At 43.2% G+C, this 16,311-nt stretch overlaps 1 protein-coding gene across 1 annotated transcript in view; it reads right to left on the minus strand.

The window, feature by feature from the left end:
* ZC3H6 (zinc finger CCCH-type containing 6) overlaps window positions 1-14,857 on the minus strand; it is a 63,455-nt gene extending 48,598 nt beyond the window's left edge. Inside the window, exon 1 of the mRNA XM_019714518.2 lies at window positions 14,479-14,857. Within this exon, the coding sequence (XP_019570077.2) occupies window positions 14,479-14,510 (32 nt within the window). The 5' untranslated portion in view covers window positions 14,511-14,857. The remainder of the gene's footprint in view (window positions 1-14,478) is intronic.
* Window positions 14,858-16,311: the final 1,454 nt, after the last annotated feature.

Genomic DNA, 16,311 nt, shown 5'->3' on the forward strand with positions numbered 1-16,311 from the left:
GACTAGAGCTATTTAAATACATAAAGTGCTCAAGCTAAAAATGTTGCATGTAACTTATGTCCTACTTTACATAAATTCTTTCACTGTGAAATGTAGGGCATTTACATTTGTTATTAGACATAAAACTGAATTTTTAAAAAATTTTCTCTCACCTCCCTTAGCCTTTTTATCATTGCAACGTTCATACAATAAAAAGTTTAAATTTGTGAATTTGTTTGGTTACAAAAAGGGGGCGAGAACAAGGAAATAACAGTGATCCACACTTCTATCAACTTCTTCCAAAAGCTTTCGGCACATATGGAAAGCATGTGTGACATAAAGGAAAGAGAAGGAGACTTAATGGAAGGAAAGATGGATTCTAAGTCCAGCTGTCACCAAGATAAAATAAAGCTCCCTTAACGGAGCACCTATTGCTGTATTGGTTACTTACTGATCTAGCTGTGAAAGTGAAAAACAGAAGGCGTAATGGAAGTGATTGAGTGCTCGCATGTCTAGATTTTGAATTAGCTCAACACTATCATGAAAGCTGTTTTGTTTACTAAACCCAAGAAAATTTTTAAAATCTGATAAATCAAAAAGAGAAGTTCCTAGGTAAATTATATATGGATGACTTTATTAATGTAAAAATAATAGAGTGATTATGTCCATTTCTGGAAGACTTATGTTCATGGTTATGAACATTAAATAACTGTCCAGTGAATAAAATTATTTTTAAAAGAATTTATCTCTTAGACAAATTCATGGAGACAGAAAATAGATTAGGGGCTGCCAAGCATATTAGAGGGAGAAATAGGGAATGACTGCCAATGGGTACGGGCTTCCCATTTTGAGTGATAAAAATGCTCTAAAATTAGACAGTGGTGATAGTTGCACAACTCTGTGAATATGTTAAAAACCAATGAATTATATACTTTTAAAAGGGGGAGTTTTATCTCAATGAAGCTGTAATTTAAGAATACTCAAAAAAGATTCTACTTCTAGATTTAAGTACCTAGATTAGAGACAACTGGAGAAAATCATGACATACCATGGTATAAAGACTCCAAAATTGGTGAATGCCCTCATGGTCCCTGACACGTCCCTATGCTGAGGCCATTATTCACCAGATCTTCATAAACTGACACACCTCATGGAGGAGGCTACCTTCCTCATTCTGGTTTTATTGGCTAGTAAAAGAAATTAACCTGAACCAATCAGAGTTACATCCTCCTTGGGATAGGCTGTGTTCACTACAACGAGGACATTTATCAGATCTTTTCACAGCCAAGGAGCATACGTTAGACCAACATACCAGTTTCCTTGGGTGGAAACTGTCGCTCCTACACTTGTCTCTTCAGGCCTCATCCTGATCTGGCCTGTCCCTCTCCTGTCCCACAGATGGTAGTGTGGGGAGTTGCTGTGCCCAGTGCCGGGACACCTTGTATGTCTGCACGGTGGCCACGCGGGCACCCTGCCATCCTCCAGAGCCCAGAAAGACAGGCAGTCTTGGGGCCGCTGCCACAAGACTTTCCACCCACGGTGGTCCGTGGGAGGCTGCTGGCAGGCAGGTTGTCACCCACCTCGCCTGCTCCTCATGCTACAGCTCAGGCTGAAAAATGCCTAGCTGCAGTGTGGAAGCTGCTCCTCATTACCTGTGATCACCACGCCTCTTTGATCTCAGGATCCTCCTGCAGGACGAAGGACACATGGAGCTGAGGCCTTCCTGATCTTGCATTTGTGGTCTATGTTGGTAACAAGCCAGCTGTATCTGTCAGCAGGCCTCACAGAAAACACGCTGGGTCTATGGTTTGCCTGCACCTGCTCCATCTGCTCCCCCAACCTGCAGAGCTTACACGTGACTCTCTGGACTAAGCCTTGACCCAACTCCCCGCCTGACACCTCCCAAACTTGGTACTTCTGCCTGAGGGAAGTACTGGCTGCTCAAACTGGGCCATGGAAGAGACCTTGAACATTTGCATCCTATGTGGCTTATCGTGTTTGTTTCAGAAAAAGTTTTTTACATGTCACCAGTGGTACAGTCTGGGTATCTGTGGCCAGCAAAGTGCTCTTGTCCTTGTCCTTTATCCAACACATTCTGACACTCTGGAATGTATCTGATTTGCTGAAATCCAGCATATCCCTTTATGACCATCTAAAGCCATGGAAATTTTTACTTGTTTTACTCAAGCCAGTCTTAGAATCTGTCAAAGCCTCGACCCAAATACCAACCCCTTCAGGAATGGGACTTGGTACAAGTGATTCCTCCTTTTTTACAACTGTACGTTGCCCTTCTAGTCTTTATTTCCCGAATCAACAACATGCTTACTCATGTCTGCCTCACCAAAGCCTAATTTGCACATGCAAATAACACCTGTATGTAACAATGCAACAATCGGACAATTTCAGATCTTTCCTTCCCCACTCCTTTAGGAGACCATGTTTCTCTGCTTGTGTCTGAAGGGACACTGACGTCCCTGGAGAAACAAAGTGTTACTCCTTCGTGCTGGAATCATGAGGGCACCATTTTCAACTATAGGAGTCACATAACTTGAAAAATTTATCAAGGTTGTTACTAACATTGACTGATATGTAAATAATACTATAAAGCCCTAGCAGTACAACCCATTCGAGTCACTGATCCAAGTGTCTATAGACAACACACAGCCCTAGATCCCTTGCTGGGAAGCCAAGAAAAATATATGAAACACTCTAACAGTTCTGGCTGCCCATGGGACGATGCCACAGGAACACAGACTAAAAGAAAGGACAACTTGGGGCCGGCCCGGTGGCTCAGGCAGTTGAAGCTCTGTGTTCATGGTGCCGAAGGCTGCTGGTTCGATTCCCACATGGGCCTGTGGGCTCTCAACCACAAGGTTGCTGGTTTAACTCGACTCCCACAAGGGATGGTGGCCTCCGCCCCCTGCAACTAAGATTGAACACTGCATCTTGAGCTGAGCTACTGCTGAGCTCCGGGATGGCTCAGTTGGTTGGAGCGCGTCCTCTCAACCACAAGGTTGCCGGTTCGACTCCCGCAAGGGATGGTGGGCTGTGCCCCCTGCAACTAATAATGGCAACTGGACCTGGAGCTGAATGGCGCCCTCCACAACTAAGATTGAAAGGCTTGGAAAAAAATCCTGGAAGTACACTGTTCCCCAGTGGAGTCCTGTTCCCCTTTCCCAATGCAATCTTAAAAAAAAAAAAGAAAGAAAAAAAGAAAAAGAAAGGACAACTTGACCGTGAAAAGTGCACTCAAGAACGTCAGGATCTGCTGTCCTGGTCAAAGTGAGGGGCTCCTCGGTCATCACCGAACGTGCCTCCAGCTTCCCCTAACAATATGCTGCCCTTACTCATGCCCCAGTGCCTGGTCCCCAGAGTCAGATATGCTCCTGCACAGCTGTCATTTCATCACATGGCACAAAAATTTATTTTGCAACAGAAGGAAAACAAAAGGATTCTGATACTCAGTCTAGCCAAATACCAAGGAAGGAGTTTGAGTGGAACCCCCACAAAGATTGTCACCCATAAAGCAGTGAACTGCTGCTCTCCACGTGGGTAGGACTAGGGGGCTAAAATAAAACTGCCCAGTCCCCAGCACGTGCACCCAGAAGTGCTAGCAGATGTCCTCGAGCCTACCAGCTCTCTCAGATCCATCCTCAAATGTCTTTGTAAAGCAATGCCTGCACTTTTGTGACATAAGCAGGAAAACAATCAAAAGAATTTCTAGTTGCTAAATGAACCAATCAGAATTAACACCCAGAATTTCCCCCAATATTCAAGAAGCTTTTCATTTTCCTCTTTTTATCACCCCACTTTCAGCATGGAGAGACACACTGAAGGTGTTTCTTACCCAAGCAAGCAGATTAACTTTTTTTTTTAAGCTCTGGTAGAGTTTTATTATTCCCTGAAAGGTATTTATAGAGCCTTTTATTAAACAAACTATAAACTATATAAATAAGTCACAGTTAAAATTCTAACGAGTAAGATGATGCTAAGACGAAGATGACTACACACCTGACTGATTTTAGATGTGACGGCAAGTTTGGCTCTGAGCTTCAGTAAACAAGGCTGGGACTTAAAACAAAGAGCTTCAGGACAGAAGCAGACCAGCTGTCCAAGAGAAGCACTTTCTTCTGCGTGAGAGACCGGAGAGCAGCTTCCGAGTCCTCATGAAGACACTGCCGATACAATGGACACTATCCTCAGTAGTGTCCACACAACCAACACAACAGCTTTTCACTGATGGCACACCCCAGTCTGAACCAAGGGCATGCTGCCAGTTCAACAGAGAAAAAGCAGTGCCAAGAGGAAACGAGTAATACTGTCTAAGAACACGAGTGCCTGATGCTCGGATTTAACCTAGGGATGAGGCCCACAACACCCAGAGCAGTGATTCTCGAAAACTGTGTGGATAGAATTTTCTGTCCCCCTAGGAGAAAGAAAGCCATTCATTCGTTCAGCAGGTATTTATTCAGTGCCTCCTCAGTTGGGGACACACTGGCAAACAAGAAAGAGATGGCTTTCTTTTCGCATGAAGTTTTCAATGGAGTGGTCGGGCAGACAGACAGACAGACACCAGAGCATCAGGTAAATATAAAGTGACAGCCACACAAGTAAAGGAGGAGGTAAACAGTGCTGGAGCCACACGTAGGGAAGAGTCTGGAAAGCTCCCTGAGAAGGTCCTGAATGCACTGAGATGAGGAGTTAGCCCAGGTAAGGGGTGGGGAGGGACCTCGGGCAGACAGGAAATCGGATGCGTGAAACTTCTGTGTAGAATCGAGACAGGAACCGAGACAAGACCAGGGTGGCTGGACCATGAAGAAAAGTGCGGAGGCCAGCACATTATGCAGGAGTGATGGGTAGCACAGACCACGCAGAGCTCTGAGCAGCTGGAGTCTAAGAGAAAGAGGAAGCACGGGTGTTTCTAGAAAAGGAGGTGGTATGGACAGAGAGTGAAGAACAGGTCCAGGGGGCAGCCTGGCGAGGGGAGGCAGGCAGGCCGCACTGCAGTGATACAGAGACAGCCTGAAGAATGGCGCACTCACGCAGATACACCCTCGGTCACTGACGGGGATGCTGTTTCTTTTAACAGTGTTGAGGCAGAAAAAATTGGTTGAAAACTACTAATATCGAGAAATGAATAAACTATTTCCCTTCAGGCACTCCTCCATGAATATTGCAAACATTCCCATGATTTATACCTTTAAAATGTCACCTAATTATTATTGCTGAGGCCATTCTTTCACTAGGATGAAGATTTTCCTTCAAAATGGTAAGAATAAAAATGAATGTGTTAATTTTCTGTATCACAGCAAGGCATAATCGCAATCATTGCAGCCTCAAAAATTTCAAAGTAGGCACAATTATCTGGGGTAGGTAATGAACACACCAGTAACATTAAATGAAACATCTAATTCAAGCAACGTACCTTCCTGGGGAACTTCCCAGTATAAACTTGGTGCAGATACACCATGACGTTATTAAGTTAAAAGACCTCTGAACAAAGGAAAGGAGTCCTTATGGGACATTGATGCTTTTATTTAAACACATTTTCAGGAAATAAAAAAGGACAAATGAGCCACACACACATTACTCAACTAAAGAACTTGGAAATGGGCAAATTCAAAAGAATAAGAAAGAAAATAATAAATGTAAGGACAGAAATCAACAAAATGGAGAAAACAATAGAGAATGTACATAAAATGCCAGCCTATTGTTGAAAGAAGTATGACCATTCGTCACTCACTATTGCACCAGTTGGCCTCAGTGGTTCTACCATCACTCAAACCTATGAACAAACAGAAAACGTACATGATTCCCTTCTAGCCATACCTTTAAAAGAGGACACGTTAACTTTGTTGTTTTCCCCATAAAGGCCAAAGAGTGTCTGGAACAGAACCTTTAAAAAGCTTGGGGCCATCAGAGGATTATGGATATCTGACTTTAACAAATAATTTAAAAATAATTCTCAATTTTTATTCCACATTTTTTATTATCTAATTCTCTCACTAGTTGCCTATCTTTGATTCCAGCTGTGTTCCTGATAAAGTAACAGTAATTCTGAAGCAAAATAACATCTGGATTCCAATTTGTAGTAAAGAAATAAAAAATATGATGATAGTTAACAATTTGCTGCCAAGCATGTTGTTGGGTCAGTTCATTTCATCTTCATGTGAACTCTGAAATACTGCCACTACCCCAGTAAACAGGCGAAGAGAGGAGACAGAGAGCCTAACTATCTCTGCGAGCAGACGACAGAGCTAGAGCCCGAAGCCCAGGCAGGCAGCTTCCGGGCCCATCACTCTCAACCATGTGTTTGTTCTCAGGAAGAACTTGCCAACAGTCAAAGCAGCTAATGGCAGCTAATGTGAAGATGCTTTACGAACCTCACCAACCAGTGCACAGGATGTGGGGGTGTATACTGTAAGTTTTTCCACACTTTTATACATTTAGAACTTTTCATAATAAAATGTTGGCGAAAAGACTTCACCAATGCACCATTTACGTGGTATTTTAAGAGATGATACAAAAAACTGTTAGGGTCTGGAAATTGCATTTCTGACATGCAAAAGTAAACCTGAGTTACTTCAGCTCTACAGGAGCCATTTTATTGTTTGTCAGGAAATGGTAGCCAGCAGGCTAGACCAGCTGGAGTGATGATACAGGACTTGTAGTTATGACACGCTATAGGATTTTTTTATTGAACAGTATTTTTTTAAGTGCTCAAAAGAAATTAGTCAAAATTTTTATTGTACAGATTTTTAAAGAGATAAAAGGCTTAAATCATGCGGAGATGGAAAATGAGTCTCCCCATTTCATTCCAGGGTCCCAGACAAATTGATGACAGTGGTGCAGTGGAGGTGAAAGCCCCCACATCACAGTCAGACATGGAAGGAAAGAAGGGATGCTGGAGAAATGGAAATTGCTGTTATTGCTAAAGTTTGCCACTTAATCAAAACAAAAAGGGGCAAAACACCAATATCCAAGAAAGAGAGTAGAATACTAACAAAGCCAGAACAGCAATTTTCACCTAAAGTTAAAGAGAACCCACACCAAAATCAAACAAAAAAACCCCTCCTGTTTAATGAGGACCCAGGGTTCTGGCAAAGCGGGGTCATCTGAAACTGGAAATTGAAGCAGCAGTTTTAAACAAGAATAAGCAACAATAGATTTCTTAAGAGGAATAAGTAATGCTGTACATTCATGGCATATTGAAACCGAACACGTAAGAAGACGTCATTCATTGCAGGATAGAACAGAAGCTTAGTGCCAGAAAGATCTGGTTCAAGTTCTGCTTCCCAGCCTTATGCTCCCTGTATGACCTGGACCAAGTGAGTTCACCCCTAATACTCAGTCTCGCCTGTCCACCGTGCAGCTGGGGCCAAGCGGGAGAAGGTTAGGTGAGCACTGAGCACTGAGCCTAGCATACGGCCCTTTGCTCTCGTGATTACTTGAAATAGATGCATTAAATAAAATGTGTACAATAAATCACAGGGATTTTCACTGAAATTGGGGAAGGTTATAAACCCAAGAAGCATAGATTCTTAAATAAGAGGAAATTTCCATTTTCCTTCACAGAATAGCAATGAAAAACTGTCCCAAACAAGGAAACGCAGAAAGGAAGCTGGGATGGACCAAGCTGGAGTCTGTTCCTGAGGGTGCTTCCACTTCTCCATTATTCAGCAACACTTAGCAACTGCTTGTGTGGCAGCCCCATGTCTCCGAAGTCTCCTGACCGCAATAACACCACACAAGACGGAGTGTAGTGCCTAATGCTGAGTGACTGCGGTGACAACCAATACTCACGATGACCCAGAGGAACTTAGAAAAGGACAGATCAGTAAGACGGGAAGGTATGCCATGTATTTACAGAGTTCTTTTGCAAACATTTAAAAATAAAATTGGTTTCTGATAAAATACCTGGTAGTGCTGAATTCCCTGCCACCATCCAATACCAGACAGAACTTTGCTGTATATATTAATCTATGAAATTAAGAATTTAAAAAAATATCCTTAAACTTGTATGTCTGACAGTTGTACGTTTGGCACCGCTGTGATGTACAACTCCAGGGGGCATCTCTGCATAAAAGAACATGCTGGCAGCCATACACTGGAGGCTGACCTGCTGAATTCCAGGTCACCATCTCTGTTGAGCGTTTTGGTAGCCAGATCGCCAGTCTGTCCAGGTGAAAACATAACTCCACTGAGTAACAAGGGGGTCACAAACTCAAGTTCCTAAGTAGTCAGGCAGGTCACTTAATGAGTGGAGCCGACCTTGGGTGCCGAGTTTGCATAGAAAGTAAGAGTGGTAGGACTGCGGAGACGGGAGAGCATGAGGCAAGCTTGGAGGCATTCAAACGCAAGTATTTTTAAACCTCCTGTCAGGCAAACCACAACGTGGGCAGACTTTAGGCCTGAAGGCCACCTGTTTGCAAATCCTGCAGCATTCTTTCATTCAAGTTTTTAAATGTCCTAATTTAGTACATCCTGTGGCCAGTTTTCAACCCTTACTTTCCTTTACCGGCTCTGTGATCATCCCTTCCTTGAAAATGTCTCCTTCCTTGGCTTCTAGAAAACTTGTCTCCTTAGCAGTCTCCTGCATGTATCTGGGAGATCTCAGCATTTCAACTAACATCTCTGCTGAAAACCCCCAGATCTTTTTTCCAGTTCTATCAACTCTAACAAATATCTCATGAATTTTGCTTTTCGTCTGCTTTCCCATTGCCAGTGCTTTTGATCAGGAGCTCATTACCCAATTTCTAGATGGTTACAGTGGCTTTAACTCATTCCTTCCATGTTCCACATCCATCCAGCAGCAAATCCAATTGGTTCTACCTCAAACCATATTCCAAATCCAACCATTCTCACCCGCCAGCCTAAACCATCATCACCCGTCACTCAGATTACTGCAGCAGCTTCCTTATCACCACTCTGACTACAGTGACCCTCGTCTGTTTGAGACCTCCACTGGCGCCCACCCCACTCACTCAAATCCAAGTTCCTCACAATCGCCTTGTTGCCCGTCTAACCTCATCCTCACTGCTCTCACCTTGCTCATTCTCTTCTTGAGCCACACGGCTCCCTTGTTTCCCCTTAATGACACAAGGTTCATTCCTGGCTCACTTCCCCCCCCCGCCTTCTTTTCCCTTTATCTGGAATGCTCTTCCCCCAGATGTACTGGCCTGGATTATACCCTTGTTTCAGGGCTTTGCTCAAATGTTACTTTTTCAGTAAGTGCTTCCCTAAGCACCCTATTTAAAGTAGAAATACCCTCCCCACACCCATAGGATGTCCCATCTCCCTTTCTACTTTACTATCATCTAATACACTTGTTTTTCATGTTTATTGTCTCTCCAAAGAAAATGTAAGCTCCATTAGGTAAAGGATTATTTTCTTTACCGTCAGCTTCCCCAAGTCGAGAATACATATTTAATATTAAGGGCTTAATATTTAATGAGTTAAAATCCCTTACCTTGTCTTCCTTCTACTGACCTCCCTTTTAGTAGTCCACTTCCTCCTAGCCCCTGGTATCACACCCAAAGTGCCTGCTTTGATCATTAACCTGCTTCAGAACTTTGATGAGATCTTTACATCTGTCAGGGTCTGAGCCCTAACTCACTGAAGCTTTTTTCTCATTCCCCAAAGTATGTTGCACACGCTCCACATACTAACACTTTTCCCAGCCCTGAATCTACTCTGCCATTTCATTTCATGCTTTTCACATAATTCTGCCTCTGCTTGGTCCAGCTTTTCCACAACGCCTCCCTGAAGGTCCCCCTGTATCACCACGGCACCCAGTCCCCACCTCCATTGTACCTGGTGCTGTCACTGTGTATTTACCGACCTGTTTCTCCACCTGGATCGTAAGATGCCAGAGAGCAAGTTCAGTGATGCTGTATTCAGATTTGTTTCCCCAGTGCTTACCACTGTACTTGGCACAGAAAAGTACGTTGAATGAAAACTTAATGATGGAAGTTAAAAGTGAATGAAATAGTTTATAAGGGGCTAGGAAAAGAAAGATGTCTTCCTAAGAGTCAAGTGCTTTCCAACATCAAACCTGAACGTGATGTATAATTTGAATTTTTTGCTAAAGAAAAAATCACTTAGGTAGAATCAAAAATAAATCAATGATAGTTTCAGTTTTGAAAGATTAAAAAAGTTCTGGAGATTGGCTGTACAACAATGTCAATGTATTTAACACCACTGAACCGTGCACTTAAAATGGTTAAGATGGTAAATCTTGTTATGTGCATTTTACCACAATTAAGAATAAAATTAATTAATTAATGGCCTAGTGAGGGAAGGTATTTATTTCAGTAAACACAGTAATTTACAAACCAGATACTGTGTAGAGCATCAAGTGAACTCCCTGATGTGAGAAAGGCATCTGAAATTTTTTAAAATTAAAATTACCAACTTATTAAAGTAGGAAGGGAGATTGGAAATAATCTAGTTCAACTACCTGATTTCACAAATAAGAAAAATAACCATGAAAAAGAACATCACTGAATTTGAGGAAAAACTGTGATCAGAACCCAGGTTTTATGCAGAACGCAAGGCTCTCAAAATGCCAGCACACTACATCACAATTAAAAAGGTGAGGGTTTGCACCTATGCATTATTTCCCTGTGCAAACCTAATGAAGAGGGAAATAATGCTGCAGGTAGGAGCTTGCACACCTGGCTTCTCACTGAGGCTCTACCTATGGAATCTCACATGACTTACGGCACACGGTAACGCAGCTACCTCAGAGATGAATGTGAGAACCAAATAAAAGCACTACTGCCAACGGAGTGTAACTATATCCTCCATCCTCATCCTCCAGATTCTCCACGAGAGGCAGTTAGCAAGGCTCCCATCCTTCTGTGGGTGTGAGGGAGACATGGGAGACATAAGCATAAGCCCCCACCATTCTGACGAGCTGGAGTTTTGTTGTTCTTGTTTTACATGAGGAAGAAAAGCAGGAAGAGGTGGGAAAGAAGGTAAGAAGGTCGTTCCTAACGGGCAAAGAAAGAATAACCTCCTCCCAAAAGAAAGGATTATCCATACCTCCTATCAAGGAAAGATTCTGAGAATTATAAGCTCTTATGTTGTTCATATTAAAACTATCTTTTCCCCCACTATGGGCCCTGTAAAGCTTTTCACCTTTAGCATACTTCAGAAAACCCTGCAATAGTTACTAGTACCGTGTTTCCCTGAAAACAAGACCAGGACTTACATTAATTTTTGCTCCATTAGGGCTTATGTTCAGGGGATGTCATCCTGAAAAATCGTGCTAGGGCTTATTTTCCAGTTAGGTCTTATTTTCGGGGAAACACAGTATCTCTTTCCTACTCTCCTGTAGATGTGTCCAAGGCAGAGACTCACAGTATTCAGCCTTTAAGTTTTCTGTGAATTGTTTTAATTGGGTCAACATCCAGCTGCCATATAAAGCTAGATGGCTGGAGTTGTGCCTAACAGAACTGGATGAAAGGGAAGAACTGAATGAATAAAGAGACAAGAATTTTATCTCCATTTGGACCCTCAACCCCTTTTCCACCTCTATCATTTATTTCTAAAGACTCAGGCAGAAGTCTTCTACTAACATTCCACATATCTACATGTTTACTTGCAAGTACTTTTACGTTAATAACACTTTATAGAAATACAATGTTTTCATCCCAAAGCATGAAAATATTTAGAGGGAAGTATACAAAATGAGTAATTTTTTAAAAAGCTAACTCATTTGGCAAACAAATCTTGTGCAAAATGTTCATATAAAACGTGCAAGAAAACATTTTTTAAAATGGAGAAAATTGTGCATTCTGTGTATTTCCATTTCTATTTAGCATCTCATGCTCATGTAAACTATAACAGTAATATTTTAATTTGTATAACCAAAACAGTTTTAAGTAAAAACCATAGATGTAACTTTTTTCCTGTACTCACAATATATCTTAATCTTCAGGAATGTCAGAAAAATAATATCCTTGAGACAATGCCTACCTCCAAATACGAGAATTCATCTATCTAAACAACCTAATTCACAGAAACTTTTATTACAGTATAAATGTAATATGGGAGTGCAAAATATTTGGGGGTTCCACAGATTAGTCCATTCCCCCACCCCCCACAATTTCTTAAGAATCACCCAGTGAGCATATTGAAAATACAGCTTACCCCTAGAGACACCGACTCAGCTGCTCTAGGCAGGACAAATGTTTCATTCCTCAGAGATCCTGATAATTAGCTAAAACTGGAAAACAGTGATCTAGTAAAGGGGTTCTCCAGTTGGCACATATTAGAATTACTTGAGGAGCTTTAAAAAAACCCCAAAACCCTAGCTAAAGCTGACATAGAAATGACATCGACACTTTTTAAGAAGCTCCCCAGAGATGGATGAGAACCACTTATCTTGCAGAACCCTCTTATGGATGAAGAAACGAGGCTTGCTCAAATTCACCAAACTAAGCGGTACCAAAGCTGGAGCTGGAACCATTTCTTCTGACCTCTAGCTCACTTTGTCTTTTGATGTACTCGTTTCATTTTCATGTTGGTTGACAAAAAAATGTATGAAGATAAATCACCTTTTTCATCAGAATAATACTGCTACTTAACAATTGAATGAATTAAACTGGAGCTAACGTTGTTGTTTCCGTAGTTATTAGAAAATATTTTCTTAGTCCTAATATAGAACAAACTAAATATCACTACTAATCTTTAGTTCCTACTAAGCTGTTAATACATTTTACAAAGAATTCTTTAAACTTTTCTTTTTAACTTCTAATTCAGTATTTTAAAATTTCAAACACCTTTTTAAAGTCTGGCATCACAGCTCCTTACTAGCAAAGTTATTTCAATACGAATTTGGCCACATGGTTTCTTCCTTATGTAGAATATATATAACTGCACTTCCTGAAGTGCTCTGTGAAAAGAGAACACATTTCCTTCTTCCAGACAAAAGGATGAATTTTAGGCTGCAGTAGCAGAACCCCATCACTAGTTTGTCCACAGATATTCAGAATAGGAAACTTCTCAAGATATTAGTTAACCCATTCCAAGAACTTTCTCATTTTAGTAAGATCATGTAAAAAAAAATTCATGAAAAATGTGTCAAGGGCATTTTTAGGAGTGTTTTTTACTTTCTAAAAATTACTATATGTTTAATTGACTTACCTTCTGGCGGTGTACTTTTATTATTACACTACCAAAGTGGAAATATTTTTATTCCTCTCAAGGTTGCTATTTAGACATTTCAAATTTCTGTAATGTTTGTGATTTCTGCTTCTGGATTTTATAAAGGAGGGTTTGGAATGCTTTACCAAAAGCAGATCACATTACTCCACAGGGAGAACTTCAGTAATTTGTACACAGTCCAGAGTACAATGCATGCTGTTGACTATTTTTTCCCCAAAGGAGCAATTGCCAGATTCTAGATTTTTAAGTATTCTACCTAAGAATCAGATGCAACGGATTTTGCAATCATATTCAATGGATTCTAGTAATTTTAAAGGAAAGCTCTCCCTTTTTCTTACTCATTAAGATATCAATGTACAGTCAGTCATGTGCTGCTTAACTCATGGGATACACTGAGAAACACCTCGCGATTTCCTTATTGTGTGACCATCAGAGTGAACTTACACAAACCTGCATGGTATAGTCTCCTACTGGGATTGTATGTGCTATACACCTACAGGACTGGCATCGCAGGAGGTCTGTTTACACCACAAACACGTGAGCAATGCCTTGTGCTATGTCATTACTGCTACATCATGGGCCCACGGACATTTTTCAGCTCCATTACCGTGTAATCTTATAGGCCCACTGTTGTATATTTGATCCATTGTTGACCCAAACGTCACAATGCGGCACAAGACTGTAAAAACCCAACCAAAACTTCAGTTTGCGCTATTTAAAATCTGTAAAGACCGCAAACTATTAAATGGAACCAAGAGCATGCCTCTAGAGGTGTAGCAAAAATGAAAAAAAGCAGGATCTCGGTTAAATGCTCCAACGAGATATAGTCTTCAGAAAACTGGGCTATAGGGGGTAATCCGTAGGGTTTTCACTTGAGAAAACTGTGCTGTACACTAAGGTTGGCGAAGCCTAAGTAGTTTGTGTTAACATTTTTAACGTGAAACGTGCCATTTCAAATACATGGCCTTTCGGGGTTGCTTAAAAATTTCCTTAAAAAAAAAAAAAAGCCAAATATGTTTATTTTTAGAAGTGTGCTAGGGTACCAAAGACAACACCGGCTATTACCAACTCGTGGCGGGTCCGGGCTGGCCCTGGCCCCAGCCCGGGGCTGGGGTCGCACGTGCGAAGGGAGGAGCGGGGGCCGGAAGGGCCCGCGCGCCAGGAAGGGACGGGACAGGAGTGGAGGGCACCGGCCTCCCCGCGGCCGCCAGCCCGGCCTCCCAGGGCGCGTCTTGCGCGGCGGCCCCGGAGACGTCTCGGTCATGCAGGGCCCGCCCGCCCCCGCCCAGCCCTCTCCTCCGACACACAGACAGACAAGGTTCCGACCTGCCGCGCCCTGCGTGTTCACAGTCTGTCATGTTTGGTCAGGAGCGGGGCGGGGCTGCGGGCCGGCCTGCGGGGCGCGGGACCCCGGCCGCCCGCCGTGACGAGGCGGTAAAAACTCACGGTTACTAGTGAGCGACACAGACACAGACTTTCCAGTCTGTTAACAACCACGCCAGAGAGATGGGCTCTCTGCAAACACTGGGCGCGGCCGCGGCCGGCGCCGCCGCGCTAGTCTCTACTCGCCGCCGGCGGCCGAGGCTCGGGAGCGGGCGGGCGGGCGGCGCGCCGCGACGTAGGGGTTTGGACAGTGGCCGTGGCGGTGACTGCTCCTCACACACATGGCGGCCCCGGGACGGCGCTTGACAAGATGGCGTCGCGCACCAGCCCGGGACTAGAGGCGCGAGATCCCTCCGCGCGCCGCACCGCGCCCCGCCCGCCGGCGCTAGTGCGTCGGCCATTGGAGGATGCAGCCCGTCAATCACCTGCAGGGGCGGGATCCCGGTCATCTCTGCGTAGCGGCGGACGGGGCTCAGCGCAGGGAAGCGGCATTCAGTCCGCGAGTGGGTGCTGTGCTGTTGGTGGGGTGTCGCCTTCCGAAGACTGGGGAGACCCGAAGGCGCCCTAACAATTGGTCTCTAAAGTGATTCCCCGTTGTGGGCTGGGTGGGAAAGTAAAGAACGTGTGCTGTTCACCAGTCATTTAAAAAAAAAATGTTTCTTAAATGATGGACAAACGTACTTTGTCCTTCACGGTTGCGGCGAGTCCCTTTGTAATGTTCAGTGCTCAGAATCGCGTTTTGAGGGAGATAGCTTGACGTGTAACTCTTTTTGATATTTGATAACTAAGTTTACCCGGTTATTTAATAAGAAAAGCAACTATTAAGAGAATTATATAATCTTTAAATTATTTTGTAAGCTAGTGACATATGTAGAATATAGGCGGATATTTTATAAATAAAAACAACTGGCCATTACATTTACATTTATGAACGTGATCTTAAATAATTTTTTAATAACTAGTTGGTGTTTTGGCCTATTTAGTATATTGCTTGCTTCTGGAAGACAGCTCCTTGCTTTTGTCTTTGCTTAGTGTGAAAGAAAAGGAGTGACATACAGGCTCAACAAGGGGGGGCGGGGGGCATGTGACAGGCCTGCCATACTTGGTGATTGAAAGTAACCACCTAGGACGGTCTGATCACAGGTTTCTAACTGGGCAGGTTGTGGCTGGTAGTCACCACCCAGGCCTGCAGCTTCCTTAGCAAACGTCACTGGGCCTTAAGTGATCCCTGTCCATTGTTCTTACGCATCTAGGATGACACACCTTTGAAATGTCAGAGTAATCTTCCTACCCCTGGAAGGCACAACTGCTGGCTTGGGCACAAGACCACACACCCCACCGTTGTTATCTTGTTGCCGGCATACTTTGTGCTGTAAATGTTAACTGTCCTGTACCCGCCCATGTGAAAGAAGTCTGTTTCTCTCGCTTTGCTTTCTATCCAGTCCTAGGCATTTCCTGGCTTAACTTCCTCCCACCTCCCTCAGCTACCTCCAGTGATTTTGAGCACCTTCCTTACAGGCTCTCCTTTGATTGTAATATATAAACGAGTTGGAGAACTGGCCACTCTCCTGAGCCCATTTATCGTCCTAGCATCATCTCTTCCTGTGGAAATTAAATCAGTGCTGAGCTCAACAATGCCTTTTCAAGAAGCCTTTCCAACCACGTGCTGTTTTGTCTTCTAAATCCTCTTAGCACTTGGTACTTTGCTTATTTTAAGCCCACTAGATGACAGTGAGTCTAGAAGTCACGTGAGCAGTGCGCACTTCTGTTTATGTA

Source organism: Rhinolophus sinicus, linkage group LG05 (genome assembly GCF_036562045.2).
Source record: "Rhinolophus sinicus isolate RSC01 linkage group LG05, ASM3656204v1, whole genome shotgun sequence".
Taxonomy (NCBI): domain Eukaryota; kingdom Metazoa; phylum Chordata; class Mammalia; order Chiroptera; family Rhinolophidae; genus Rhinolophus; species Rhinolophus sinicus.